This window comes from Pleurodeles waltl, chromosome 4_1 (assembly GCF_031143425.1).
Source record: "Pleurodeles waltl isolate 20211129_DDA chromosome 4_1, aPleWal1.hap1.20221129, whole genome shotgun sequence".
Lineage (NCBI taxonomy): Eukaryota > Metazoa > Chordata > Amphibia > Caudata > Salamandridae > Pleurodeles > Pleurodeles waltl.
The window spans coordinates 229385849-229401020 of NC_090442.1; the positions used below are offsets into that span (position 1 = coordinate 229385849).

Genomic DNA, 15172 nt, shown 5'->3' on the forward strand with positions numbered 1-15172 from the left:
GGCCTACAAGCCAACTCATATTTAAAGTTCCGCTTCTGTGTACTAAACGGACACTTGCCCTGCACCTGTTTTTTGTGTAGTGCTGCGTAGCATAGGAGTGGTGTATCTGCACAGGGAGTAAGTGTGCCCGAGAAGGGTACAATACAAGAATAATGAAGTACTGAGCAGTGCATACATGGAGAGTGTATGTGGTGGGTGTGTGTGCGCCTATGAGTGGTACAGTACATGAAGGAGTCTGCTGCCCAGTGTGTGTAGGTTGTATACCCGTACAGGATGTATGTGTGCCTGTGGATAGTACAATACATGAAGGGCCCAGATTTCTATTTTGGGAGACCCAAGGCTGCATGATGAAACATGGAGGAGGCAGGGAAATTCCACCAAGACACATTTGTGTATTGCTGCATTCTAGTAAGCTGGGTGGGACACACTGGAGAGGGAAGGGTCAAGCTTCCTCTGTACTCAAAGGGTGCTCCTTGATTCAGTGAGCGGTAACAAAGGGGCCTGGGTACATCTCAAGAAGGAAATGGGGCTAAAAATAAAAGGCTAGAGCTGGGACTCTGGGCTAACCCTTTAATGATCACTAGTGTCAACAGTAGTTAGTCCCATGGCCTTAGTCGCAGGGCTATCCACTTTGGAATTGTTCCTGCTGTGACACTGCTTTTGAGCAGAAGAGCAGAGGAGTGGGCACTTTCTAAAGAAGCAGACCCCCAACATAACTTTGAACGATTTAGACTCTAAACAATATTTGGAGTCTGGAAATAGACTATACGAAGATGACTGAGATTCCCCAAAAAAACTGTCTTATGCCAAGCAGCCAAACAGGCAATGCAAGGAAGGGACGCTATGCAAGGCCTGCTAGTCTCCCCCCGCTGGGTAAGGAGCCATCGCCAAGGAAATTCACAACCATCTAACCTGGGGCCTGGAGAACCAGCTCCTACCTGCTTGACAAGACGAGTATGCCTTGTGACGAAGACAACAACACTAGATTGAGCAACATCCAGTGGGGAGAACTGTCGAGTGGACTCCCTTTGTGAAGTGTGAGAAAAGGGTTGATGCATAGAGTGTCATTGTGTGCAGGAAAAAAAAAAGTATTCAACTGTCGCATGCTTGAGTTCTGAGTCGGTGTTCACTCCCCTGTATCCCCCAACCTCCTAAGGAAGCCTTGGACTGCTCAAATCTGCTATTACTGAGGAGTCAAGAGCTGAGGGGTACTTGGCCCAGTTGCTCAGAATCTATAGTACACTGGGCCCTAGGGCATTGTGGGGAAAAGCCTTAGCTAACACAATTGGGCCGGATAACTTCTGCTTACCACACCACCTTCCAAAAGGGGTTCTGACAACATGTTTGACTAAAGAGGATAGAATGTAATGAGGAAGGCAGTTTGCATATTTTAGGGTGAGGGGACACATGCACCTGGAGGGTATAGATTAGATTCTGCTAAATTTAGCTTCTTTAGATTCTCACACTTTGCTGTGGGTTTTATTTGCTGCTATGTTTGAGTGTTGCATATGGTACAGTAATTTTGTTGGGGTTTTTATTTCTTTTTCTTCTTTGGAGGGGGTAAAAAGGATAATTTTACGTGCTTAAGGACAGCATTCTTAGATATGCAAAGGTTTTCTTTTAGAATAAAGAACCTGGTATGGAAGGCTCCGCTTTTGGATATTGGAACAGCATCTAGAGCCTTGGCTGGGAGCAGAGGTGCTAGACTGGTATAAACCAAACTGACCAGTGAAATGTTCTCCAAGACTATGTACATTCATTTGGACCAATAGGAAGTCTAACCATTCATGTTGTAACAATTACAAAGCAAATGATTCCTGTTTTCACTAGTATTCACAATGAGCACATTTTGAAATTCCATATAGATTTTTTGATTTCAAATGCATTGTGATTGTTAAACACTGCCAAATGCTTTTAAAACTAAATATTTTACCAGTTAGGAATACGCCAGTTTGACCATGTTTAAAGTAGGAGCACATGCACTTTACTTCTGGTTAGTGGGGGTAAAGGGCACAAAGTTCAAAATCCAGAAAACAAAATAAGGTCCACCAAAAGGTGGTAAATAGAGGGCGACCTCACAAAAAAGGCAGACTTCCTATACGGCCAATCCATTTCTCTGTTGCTTCAAAAACAGCATTTCACAAACTTTATGCACACATCATGCGTCGCATATGATAAGGTTATAAATATAGCTATACATAAGCCACGGTGGCTGGTGTTAAGTAAATAAATAGAAGTTCATATGTTTCATGAAGATCATACCAGAGTCTCCGTGTTTTGTAAGGAAGCACATTTCAGCACAGCTTTCAACTGAAGACCAAAAAGCATGCTGCCACTCAAATTCTGATTTGAAGCCAGCAGTAAATAGCATTCTGGGAAGTGTAGTTTTTATTTTTTACTTTTGCCATTAAAGATATTGTCTCCCTCAAATTTGAACAATATATAAAAAAAGGAAACTCTAGCAGGATAAATTCAACAATGTAGTCTCACAGCAACTCATTGTTATTGAAATATAAGATTAGAAATAATTTAGATATTTTACCATGTGTTGTGTTACATGTAACCCAGGACCTTGCAACTGCGCAGAGCAAACCAAGTACCATAGGGAATATTTAGATGAAACATTTATCAACTTAATCTTAACAAAAATAAACAAACATATGCATTTATATCAGGCACAATCCTTGTTGAATGTACAATGTATTGGAGTAGACTGACTGATCCAGTTGTTGGGAATGTGAGTGCCACTCCCAGGTAGAAAACCTAGGATGAGGAACAAGGTGGAGGACCTGCTCCTAGAGAAGATGATTCATAAATGTCTCTGAACTTCAAGTACTGTTCTATAGTGGAAATTGTTTATATTTTAATTTGAAGATCTTGTAAGGCGAATGCCTGATGTAGAGGGTTGAGGCATTTCGGCCTTATTCTTCTGGCCACTACAGGCAAGAGCATGTACCAATACTTTGAAGACAACAAACGAGAGACACTTATCAAGGTGTCAGACATATTTATATGTAGATAAATCGATATCTGCAGGAGTGAATTAGTGAGCACCCATGCACTGAATTCCGTCATCTAGTGCCATTATCTAAGTGATGGTTAGAAAAAGTTGTGCTCCGTGAACCAAAATTAAAGGGTGCCGTATGCTAAAGTTGTGAGCCCGCATAAGATAGGATAGGCACTGCATGGTTTGTGAAGGCCCTAATTTCCTGAGAAGACTGAGCGTGATTAGACAAATTCGTTTTTAAGACACATTGGAACGTAAGTGGTGCTCTGTAGAAAAAGTGATCCAGACACTCAACACTATCTACAGGGGCTACAAACTGTATTGGCTGTACATGGTTGGCACAGTAAGTGATGCAGTCCACTACTACCTTAACTTACAGGTACATTTTTATACCATATACTAGGGCCGTATATACAAGTTAAGCATGCCAATTGGGGATATGCCAATTCAACCATGTTTAAAGCAGGAGCACATGCACTTTTCGGCTAGATAGTGGGTTTAAAGTCCATGAAGTTCAAAATCCAGCAATATATATGGTCCAGCAAAAGGCAAAAAATACAGGGTAGCCTCACAGAAAAGGCAGATTTCCTAAACATGGACAGTCTATTTCTCTTTTGCTTTAGAAACAGTGGTTTACAAGCTTCAGGCACACGTCTCACCTGTGTTAAAGCTCACAGCTATCTATACATACGCCACTGTGGCTGGTGTTCAGTAAATACATTGAGTTTCATATGCGTTATGAGCATACCAGAGTCCCAATTTTTCTAAACAAGCAAGCACATCTCCACAGCACAGGTTTCAACCCAAGACCATAAAATCACGCAGGCACTCAAATCCTGCTTTGAAGCAGGAAGCAAATCGCATTCTGGGACCTTGTTTTGTTTCTACTTTTGGCATTAAAAGTACTAGCTCCCTCATGTCTGATGCTGCTCACTAGAATATCGGGATTGGCTTAAAGTGCGTAATAGGACATGTAGCCACTTGGCAGCACTGGTATTCTGCAGCACAGTGCTAAACCTGTTAAAGAAAAACTACCAGTGTTTCAGTCGATTGTTTCTTAGACATCTTCCTTGGGAGTCTGATACTTGGTTAAATGTGGTCACTCGATATGGCTTTATATCTAGTATCATTACATCAGGAGTACTTATCTTCACAGGTAAGATGATGGCAAGTATAATTTATGTACAAATACACGGAAAAAAAGGTTTAAGTGACTTTTGTGGGTGTTAAAATAAGGTAAAAGCTAATCTATATAAAAAAAAAAAAAACTTTGGAATGCACCAGTTTTAGTTACTGAGCTGACTATATATAACCTGTGTCCCTGCCACACAGCGCTTAGGACTTCACATATTACATTCCTCATGACATGTAAAGTGACAAAAGCATTAAACAACTTTGCAAATAACAGTTTCCAACTGCGAGCATACACCAAAAAATACTTTTTGGGACATTTAACACCTCAAAAAGATGCTCAAAATGTATTATAAATGTACTTTTAGAGCAAACACAAGCTTTCTGCCAGTTGCATAGTTACATCCATTTTGTCTTTTGTCTGTGGCCTGGTGCTTTACCTGTGTTTGCTCCTCTGGCACTACCGGTTCCCTTTGTCAAGAAGTCCATCTTTGATGAAACTCTGGTAAACAAGCCAGGGCTGCCCTCTCTTGTAATAAGAGTTTCATTATCCCACGCACGAGCACAGCCAATGCCAAAAGATACTACACCAACCAGGACCCAGCATCCACTAGGTAGCTGGCATGCCAGAGGTCCTCCGGAATCCCCCTGAAAATACAGGATTAAGAAAGGTTAAACATTTTAGCAACAAACTACTAGAGACCCAGAAGAAAAATTCATCTCCTTTCTCGAATGCATGCAACATTGGCGAAATCCTGTTCAGTTCTGTAATTGGCACAGCCACCCATAGCAGCACAGTGGTACAGTTACATGAAGTCAATACTCTCTAAATACATTGAGGATGAAAAGTTCACACAAGACAAACAAGTGATGCTTCATTATTAAAGAATGGCAACAGTTGGATTCATCACCTATATAGTCTAGAAAGCTTTAAACAATCTTTCCAGATAATCTTAGAGTGTTTGGACTCTACGAGGTCCTTCTGAAGTGCAAGTCTATGTTCCAGATCTTGATAACCCTGGGACAGTGGCGACAGAGGTGTCCTTTGACAATAATGGTTTGCTGCCTTGCAGGAATTACAAGACGTCTGAGATGAAAGCTTGATACTGACAGGTGAAGAAGCAACCATAGACTTCTGGCTGTATTACTATAGCTTAAGATCTAATCCTGGAGAGGAAAGCAGACAAGAGAGTTTGGCCTGTTCTTCTGTGCACCAGTGCCTGTCCTTGCTGTTCAAGGTACTCAACCTATAATAAACAGAAACAAGTTTGCATTGATTTGATCAAGTTAAGCCATGTGGTCAGTTCTACACAATAGGTCACAAGAGTATGTGGGTAGTTCCCTGCCTCCTCTCCCTAACCTGCAAGAGACCCCTTCTACATAGACTAAGTAGTCCTATAATTTTTACTCCCCCACCTGGGGACCTTCCAATGCAGAGTATCTATTTGTGGCAGATGCTAATGCAAAAACAGGATAAGTCTGATGCATGTTTAGTTTTCTACTGCTGCTCCTAACGATGAAATTGTATATTACATTTGGAAGTGCCTGCCTGCTCTCATTTGCCGAATGAGGTCCCTGTTTTTACTCAGACTGCTTTTGGTTATTTTGCCAACACTGGTGATTTTTCCTCAAGTTCTTCGCATACCTCCTTGTATGGTGCATGTGTGCTTTTTTTTGGTTGCAACAGACTAATCCGATTCCTCCATGGTCCTATCTGGATTGTTATTTTTTTTCCTAATCTGGATTGGATGTGTTAGTTTTCTTCCTGCTGTTGAATGAACACAATCTTCCAGATTGCTCTTCTCCAAAACTGGTAGCTGAGGTGCTTACGCCCCATTTTTCGATCCATAAAGTCTGAAAATATTTGTCCTTTGAACATTACTGCATTTCCTACCCACGATGGTATTGTTTGGGATAATTACCTCCGAGGACATTTTTAGACCTAACGAGACTTTGCAAATTCCTAGCTGTGGACGAGATCACCCCAGGTTCAATTTCTGATAAATGGGATTGTGTGACTGACTCCCTGCACCCACCGGATGTCATCCGGATTCTATAATCTAGAACCGTGGATTAGGTCCACAGGGATTGTAAGCAATAGTAGGCTAAGGTGCTGCCTACAGAGAAATCGCCCATAATGAGCCTCCGATAATCAGTTTAGTTCTTTCTCTCCTACCCTTTCCTGCCATACAAGACCGGTCTGTACTGGTCCTCCGCTGCAACACCATTAGCCCCCCCACCCCCTCAAAGTAAACTTTGTTGTATGTTTGGGCAGCCACTGGTTAGTGTGTAGTGGTTTTATGGTATTTAACCTGTTGTTTATTGCATGGTGTGCTTTAAGCATCCACTGTTCTTGCCAGTTGATTTGTGAATGCACCAGCATTACTTGCTATAGTCTGATTAAGATGACTGATACTCTAGTACTCCTGTTTATGATGCCAGTAAGGGGGAGGTCCAGGTTCACGATTGTAGAGTTAAAAATCTTATATGGCTCCCACTAAAATACTGACCTGGAACGTGCGGGGCATCCATATGCTCAATAGACGATACGCCATCTACTTCTATCTTCGAAAGCATGCAATCCTTATGTCGCTATCGCAGGAGTTCCACTTGACATCCCAGAGGTTGACAGACTACACCGGTGGCTTGGTCAGATATACTCCACTAATTATTCCTCCTATGCTCGGGGAGCTCTCATTTGGATCCAAGCAGGGATCCATTTGCAACTGAGGAAGAGGTAATAGACCCAGATGGCATATACGTATTAGTGAAAGGCCGACTGGACGGAAGATATCATCAGCAGTATCTAGGCACCTAACACTGACCTGACCTCTTTCTTATGACACTTATCAGAGACATTATCTTGGGGTGGGGGGGGGGGGGGGGGGGCATGGCCTTGTTACTGGGAGGAAACTTCTGAGTTTTAGTTGTAACACTTGATCACTCCTTCCCACCACTTCCCCACATAGCAGCAACCTCCAATGCACATAATCTGACTAAATAGCTACACAACAGATCTCCTGGATATATCGCATGTCGCAATTATTTCACCAGGGTCTACTCTTTGTTCAGCTCCACTTGTATTGTATGTACGAATAGATAGGTTGTTCTGCAATTCTAACCTCACACAAGTACAACATGTAGACTACATGGCCCAAACACATTCTGACCATAACCCCAAATACCTCCAGTTAGATTGGGACAGAGAACCTGCACCGGTAACTACATGGCACCTACAACCAGCGGCTCTAGAAGATCAGTCGTTTCGAGACTCAGTCAGATAATGGACTATTTTGACAGAAACAAGGGTTCTGCAAGTGCCATAGAGTTGGATGTCTTTAAGGTGACCCTGCTTGGGCATTCTATGAGACTAACCTGGATCATGCACAGGAAGTTAGATGGGGAGGGGACTGTTGGAGCAGAGACCGATACGCTTAGAAAATGAGGAAATCCATAACAATGAGACCCAATCACCAGTTATTGTGGCACAGAAGGAACATTTGTCTTAGAAAAATTACGTTGCTTAAACTATGCAGCACACGCAGGTAGAATTCATGTTATGGCAGATAGGATTGGTTCACTTCTGGCATGGATAATAAAACAAGATAGGCCTCACTGCCCCACTGTTGTATTACGTAGTTCCATGGACCCATTACTATACACAACGCAAAATTCACACTAGGATGACCCATCATTTTAATGCATTATACTGTACTACCGGCACTCTCCCTATGAAAAATAGGGACTCATTCTCGTTGGGTCTCCAATTACCTCAGGCGACATTGGAACAGAAAATTTATTTAAATGAACCCATTTTGTTGTCTGAAATTTAGAACGCCATTAAAGCCCTGTCTAATAACAAAATTCCTGGCCCAGATGGGCTACCCTCAGAATATTATAAGGCATATGCCTTACAGTTCGTGCCCCACCTACTCCTATATTAGGAGGCACCTTCCAGGAGCTATCAGGACTCGGACAATTGTACTAAATCCTGTATACTTCCCTTTTCATCTACCATGCCAGTCCCTGCCCCTTCTTGAACTGCGTCACCGCTGGGATGGCAACTGAAGAATTCGTTATCTGGGGATCCAGATATACTGCACAGATGAGCAATTGTTGGGGACAACGTAAGGTAGGCAGTGACCTCTTTAAAGGCACAGATGACCTTCTGAAAAACCCTCCTGCTCTACATGACAGGCAGGGTTGCACTGAAAAATCGTCAAATTTCCCAACGTATTATATTATTTAGCAAATCTCCCAATATATATCCCGGTGTCATACTTTCATTCAATAGAATGCATAATTCGGGAATCCCTATGTATGGCTCTTGTTGCCAGATAGCACTCACTAAGGTTTACAGAGCCACTGTGAGCAGGGTGGGTTGGCGCTGCCTAACTTGGAACTATACTACCATGCTGTCCAACTACAATGGGTGTCGCATTGGCTCACTGGCCAGAGACTGATGACACGGCCAACCTAGCCCTGGCATGGACACTTCCTGATTTACTCCACTTATTCCACCCATGTACAAATTACTCTTTACCCTAGGCCCCACTGCTGTGGATGGCGTATCACTTATCACCGGAGTCTTTCTTACTAGAGAAGCAATCCCTTATGCACCAGCAATGGCACTGGTGGGATCACCATGCAGAGCACACCAAAGCAGAACTAACCTCTTGGAATTCAGCTGGGATCCATACACTTGGGGATCTATACGATAGCCATGTTCTCCTTACATTTGACACTATGGAAAAATACTAATATACCTCCGGGAGGCGTCCTCTTGCATCGCTCTCTCAATGGAGCTCTGCAACAGACTCAGGTGCACATAACACATGAACCGGCCACACCTCTGACACTACAATATTTGCATGTGCTTGGTGCGGGATCACATCTGGTGCATTGGCTGGTGGAATCTGAGATACCTCTCCTCCACTCACGCGGGTATGGGAACACAGGAAGACCAATAAAGGTACACCATAAGCTGATAACCAATGGTCTCATGTATTGGAGAGCCCACTGCAAGTGTTGCGTAATGCCTCAACCAACAGTATATTATTCTTCAAGCTCATCTGTCACCACAGCAAATTAATGGCTTCTTTCACAGAACAGATGAAGATGGTCGCCGATGTCAGTTGCTGGATGCAGACATTTTCCACATATGGTCCTGCCCCACCCTGCAGGGCTATTGGAGGGCGGTGGTGGACCGGATACTGCTTTGTGCGAGCTGCTCAAATCACAAGCACATGGGAAACATGTAGATTGGGACTACCATAGAACCAAACAGTTGTGTCACCTCAATGGTTTCTACACCTAGGATTCATACTAGCCAAATGATTAATCACCCGAAGGTGGAAGAGACTTGAGGCGCCGTTTAATGAGGCCTGGTCCCAGTATAGGACGGTATGGGCACAGGCAGAGAGCATAGTGCTCCACAGAGGATGCGCTGGGCCTCCACAAATACCCTATGGCAACCCAGTGAGAATACTAGCAGAACTGTATACACCTCAGACAGTACTGCGGGAGGATCCGATGCCTCGATAAATGACATCAGAGCTAAGGGAGCTCTCACCCATGCCCACATAACCAAACGGAAAGGTGACAAATGTGGTATTCGATAATATGAATTCACACCGCCCCACTCTTCATGCCAGTCAACGTACTGAATTAATGGAATTAGATGGCTAGGGCCTCCCACTGTTCATCCCACAGATGACTCAGAAAGTCTTATCCAACGGTTAGTTTAGTCACATACCTTCAAGTCTATAGTGCATCAGAACTGGCTAGTTGAATTTTGTCTGTTTTCATTATATTATAATATGAATGATTGACCTGTTCATTGATGACAGTTGATTGATAAAGAGGCACTGTATGAAACTGTATATGTAAAACACTGCTCTAATCAATGGTGAAACAATGCATCTTATACATGGCGTGATGCAGTGTTGATCATTACAATATGTATCTTGAAGAGGTTATTAACCAGCATGTGCCATTAAGTACACACTGTATAGTCAACCATAAAAGTCAAATTCAAATCAATAAAAACAGATTCAAAACAAAAGAATGGGATGTTGTGAGTGTTTCTAATATGCTATCTGTATTAGAATGATATACAGTTTTTAAAAATGAGGATTTGTATTTGAATTCTGCAAATTATGGTGAAATGTTATCATGCGCGGTTTTTAATTCTACATAGTGGGAACACCGACCCCACCTGTGGGTAGTTCCAAAACATTTGAAGAAATTCGCAAATTTCTCTGGTCATGTCCCTATAGACCCAGTTTTGCTTTACTATAGGCCTGCACCTTCCCCACCCAAGAAAAATATGCTGACAGAGGAAACGGATTTATTCGGAATGCTTTATTTCACAAATGACTCTAAAGGGTTATGATTAACGTAAATACAATATTGATTTAAAATCAATTTGGGCTACACAACACTAACAGCTTCAGGGCATTGATGCTTTATTAAAGGCTTGTCTGATCTCTCAACAAATTATCTTTTTAAACCCTTGCATGTGGACAGCTGTGAGCCGCCTGACACCATGGAAGGCATTTGGGGGCTCCTAGCCGCCCTAGCATCCACACAGAAGAAGTGCTGTTGGCCACGCCCCTATGCCCCACCACCAGGAATAACAAACCTGAGCACCCTACCTCCCCCACCCAGAGCAATCTGATAATGTGCACATCAGAGCAGGCAGGCGGCGCTGTAAGCCATTTGCTTCCAGCATTGGTCAGGAAAGGGAGTACGTTTTTCCTCCTGGGAAGGGGTTTCAAAGAGGCATCGGTGGGCAAGGAAAGTTATTCCTTTCCGTTGGTGTCTTTGAAATGTATTCCTGCTGCATGATCACGCATGGCGTTGTGATCGTGCAGCAGGAATACACACTAGGGCACCAGGGATGTTTGTGTTGTGTGTTTTTGACACTTGGGGAGCAGCCTCTTGGGCAAGGGTTGCTCCCTTTTAGCACGCACATATTTTGCCCATTTCTGCCGCCCATTGTGGGGCAGATCGGCCATTTATTTAGGTGATCTGCCACCAAGGGGGGCAGAAATCACTAGACACCAGTAAATTTAAAATGTTGGCTATTATGGGGAGCTGTCCCTTTTATTGTGGACATCTCTGCTCCCCTTACGGGAGGATCGATCTTTTTTGAGGCCCATCTGCTCCCAAGGGGGGCAGAAACCACTAGACACCAGGGAATTTCCATTTTGGCGATTTTGGGGAGCAGCCCATTGGGCAAGGGGGCACAAGTTTGCCATTTCTGTTTCCCCTGGGGTAGATCAGCCTCTTTTTTTTTTGTTTTGTTTTTTATTTAAAAGAGGCATCAGCCACTAGACACCAGGGATTGTAATTTTTTGCAGTTTCAGGGAGATGCTCCTTGGGCAAGGGTCACACTCCTTTAATGGGGGAATATTTTGGTCTTATTTTTAGGCCCATCTGACACCACCCCCCCCCCCCCCCACAGCTTGGTGTGTGTGGATTGGTGCATTACTTGCATTTGTGATCGTAATGTTTATTTCTCCTTTTTTTTCTAGTGCAAAGGTTTTTATTCCTTTGCTGTGATTCCTGCTGGTGGTTTAGGTAGTGGTTAAACTGCAGTTTGCGTAGTGGCTTGTGTTTGGTAAGAAAACTTTTTGTACTGTTTACTTCAATGAGTATCATTTCCCTGCATGAATGACGTTTTCGTAAATGGTGTAGTAGCAGTCTACTTAGCTTATGCGTTATTGTGTGTGAATTCTCCTTGGACTTGTGCACTGTGTACTGTCGTCTTATGCACAATTTTATTTTGTTTTTTCCTTTTTAGTGGGCTATGTTTGGTGTGTGTGGCATCTGTGCTGAGTAGGTGCTGAGTCTAGCTGTCTTTGGCAAGCGAGGGGTATCATTTTTGATATATAGGTTTTTGTGATAGGTAATAAAGTATGGCTTTATTCTACACAGTTCTGGTTGTTGACATTTGTCAAGTTACTTTTATTATTAAGGATTATAGCTAGCAGCAAGATGATCACTCAGCAGGTTGTTGGTATGCTTTTTGAATCTTCTTCTGACCATGATTATGAGACTGACTCTGCATCAGAGGCAGAGGAGGAAATGCAAGATTCTGGCAGTGAGTTTTCTGTCCAAGAGGAATCCTCTGAAGTACCTCTCAGTGTGGATAAAGTGTTTTAGAAGAGGACACTGAAGTGCAGCAAGAGGCATCTGGATTGCAACCTGAAGTGAAACGGCTTCCCATTGGAATAGCTGAACTCTGGGTTACCCCCGGCCTTTGCTGGTGCTGCATGGTGTACAGTGAATACTGAAAACCTTTTGCCTAGAAATTTCTTTCAGTTGTTTATGGACAATGTACTTTTGGCTGAGATTGTTGAGTAGGCTAGTATGCATTCTGAACAGTTTGAGGAACAACAGTGCCAAGTGAAGAAGTTCTTCGGTTTAACTTTAAGGGGCTCGATAAGGAAGCTGTCGCTGTCTTCACATTGGTCTACCAGTCCTTGATGGCAACGGCCATTTTTCCTGCAGTCATGAGTTGTGATCAGTATTTGCTTCTACTGCCAATGATGCATTTTGTTGACAATGCTTTAGCCTTGCCACAAAATCACCCTAATTGTGACAGTCTTCAAGATTTGGCCTGTCCTTGATCACTTTGTAGATCTATTTTTAGAAACCTATGTTCCAGGGGCAGAAGTAGCTCTGGCAGAGTCTTTGGGTCCTGTTCAAGGGCAGTTTGGTTTTTAGGCAGTACATTCCTAACAAAGGGGCACTTTATGGAATTAAGATGTATATGCTGTCAGTAGTACAGGATAGGCCTATAATTTCCAGGTCTTCACTGGTAGGTATTTCCACTATAGATTCCCCCCACCCCCCAACCCTGTTGTCCACCCACTTTTGGAGTCAGTGAGAAAATTGTGCAGGAACTTGGTAGATTACTTTTTAACAAAGGTTGCCATTTGTACCTAGAAAGCCTCTACACTGGTATGCAATTGTTCAGGGAATTGTTCGGAGTGGACACTGTTGCTTGTGGCAGTCTGCTCTAACCGTAAATGTCATTTGAAGGAGATTGTTCATAAAAATAAAAAAATGTGAGTGCACTGCCTTATGTAGTGATGGTTAGCTGCTAGTTGTGAAATTTGTTGAAGGGAGGAATGTCTACATGCTGACTACCATCCATGATGAAAGTACAGTGCATTTCATTTTTGTGAAATCTCTGGTAAATAACATTTTATATATTGAAGCACCCTCGTGCCAAATCTAGCCAGTATGTTTGTGTAAAAATAATGGTGGGTAGCCACAAGACAGATTTATTGCAGTTCTCTCAGTTGGGAACTCAACTCACTGAAAAAAAAAACAAAAAAAAAAAACAGCTCTTCTGTAATCAGGCATCAAAGAACACCCCTGACACGCTAGGTGTATCGGGTGGGACCCCCAATGATGAAGCATGCCACCAACAAGGTTGATGTGTGAGGGGTCTTTTGAACAAAACCCAAAGGTTGTTTTTTTCACAATTTGAGTGTTTGGGACATCACAGAAGTAAGACTTAGTAACGTGCTTGATTCTGGTCTAGGGAAAATCTAACAATTCTAGATATGTTTGAAATCTAGACACCCAGGTTTTAATACCCACAATGCCCTGAAAATCTACATCTAAGCACACTGCAAAAAAACAAACCAGTTTTGAAGTGGAAATATGTGAAGTGTCAATGTTGCATTTTGGGGCATTTCCTGTTGGGGCACTAGGCCTACCCACACAAGTGAAGTACCATTTTTGTTGGGAGAAAAGGGGGAATGCTGAGTGGAAGGACATTTGTGGCACTACACAGATTCCAAAACTTGGCATCACAGAAATGAGGAAAATGAGTTTTAGACAAATTGTGAGGTTTGCAAGGGATTCTGGGTAACATAACCTGGTGAGAGCCACACATCACCCCAACCTGAATTCCCCCTAGATCAGTGGCTCCCAATCTGTGTGCCCTGGAACCTCACTGCACCATCAAAACTAACCAGGGATGCTTCACCCTAGGTTCACAGTTGGGGAACCACGAATTCCTGGTCCAGTAAATGTTTATGCATTTTATAATAAAAATTGTATTTCCAGTCAAGAGTTTACAGGTTATCTGTCATTAAATTCTTAACGTGCACAGCCAGCTAGTGGTTGCTTTCCAAATAACAGTCTACTCTAGCCTCTGTTTACCCCAGAATTTCTTTTTCAATTGCATTCAACTTTTCACATTGTGCTGAGTTTTAGGAATGCCGACTTTATTTTTTATATATATATATATATATATATATATATATATATATATACACACACACTTTTTTATTTTTTTTAAACTCGTTTGTATTTTTGGGGGAGTTTTAAAAACATTATAAGGATTTGATGGCTGTTACTAAAACAGATGCTGGAGAGGGGGCTGAAGTCTTGCAGAGAGACAGTTGAACACTGAGGGACAAAATGGTTGAAGTTTTTTTTAGACTCGTTTTGGATAGTCTGGAATTTAACTCAGTTGAAAAATGGTGACAATCATACATTCTCCTTGGCTTGAAGCCAGGGTGGTGTGATAACTTACTTTTGATAGATGCGGCCGTGGCCAAGACCTCTTTGGAGGAGGAGGAGACGGATCGGTTTGGTTGGAACTAGTCGTCTGTGCATTATTTTTCCACAGTCTGCCTGGTCTTTCCTGACTCCTTGGAGTCACTGAATTATTTTGAGTTGTGTTATTTTTGAAAGAAATCGATGTCCTCACTGCACTGATTTTCAGCCTATACATGAAACTGTAAAATCTGTGGAGTTCAGAAATTATATTTTTGGAAAAACGACAAAAAAATAATAAGAGTTCAGATTTTTTTTTTTTTGTTTATTTTTTTTATTTTTTTAAGTTGGCACTCCAAAAACTCAGCAGAATGTGAAAACTTGAATGCAACTTCGCTTATGGACGAAACAGAGGCTAGAGTACATGTATTTGGAAAGCAATCACTAGCCGGCAGTGCACACCAAGGATTTAATGACAGGCTACCTGTAGGCTCTCGACTGGAAATACAG

The 15172-nt window shown here is 42.5% G+C and overlaps 1 protein-coding gene across 2 annotated transcripts in view; it reads right to left on the minus strand.

Moving 5' to 3' along the window:
* Positions 1 to 15172, minus strand: part of OVCH1 (ovochymase 1) — a 1177845-nt gene that overhangs the window by 934794 nt on the left and 227879 nt on the right. For both annotated transcript variants that reach the window (XM_069228188.1, XM_069228187.1), the window contains exon 8: positions 4579 to 4786. In XM_069228188.1, coding sequence (XP_069084289.1) covers positions 4579 to 4786 — 208 coding nt within the window. The remainder of the gene's footprint in view (positions 1 to 4578; positions 4787 to 15172) is intronic.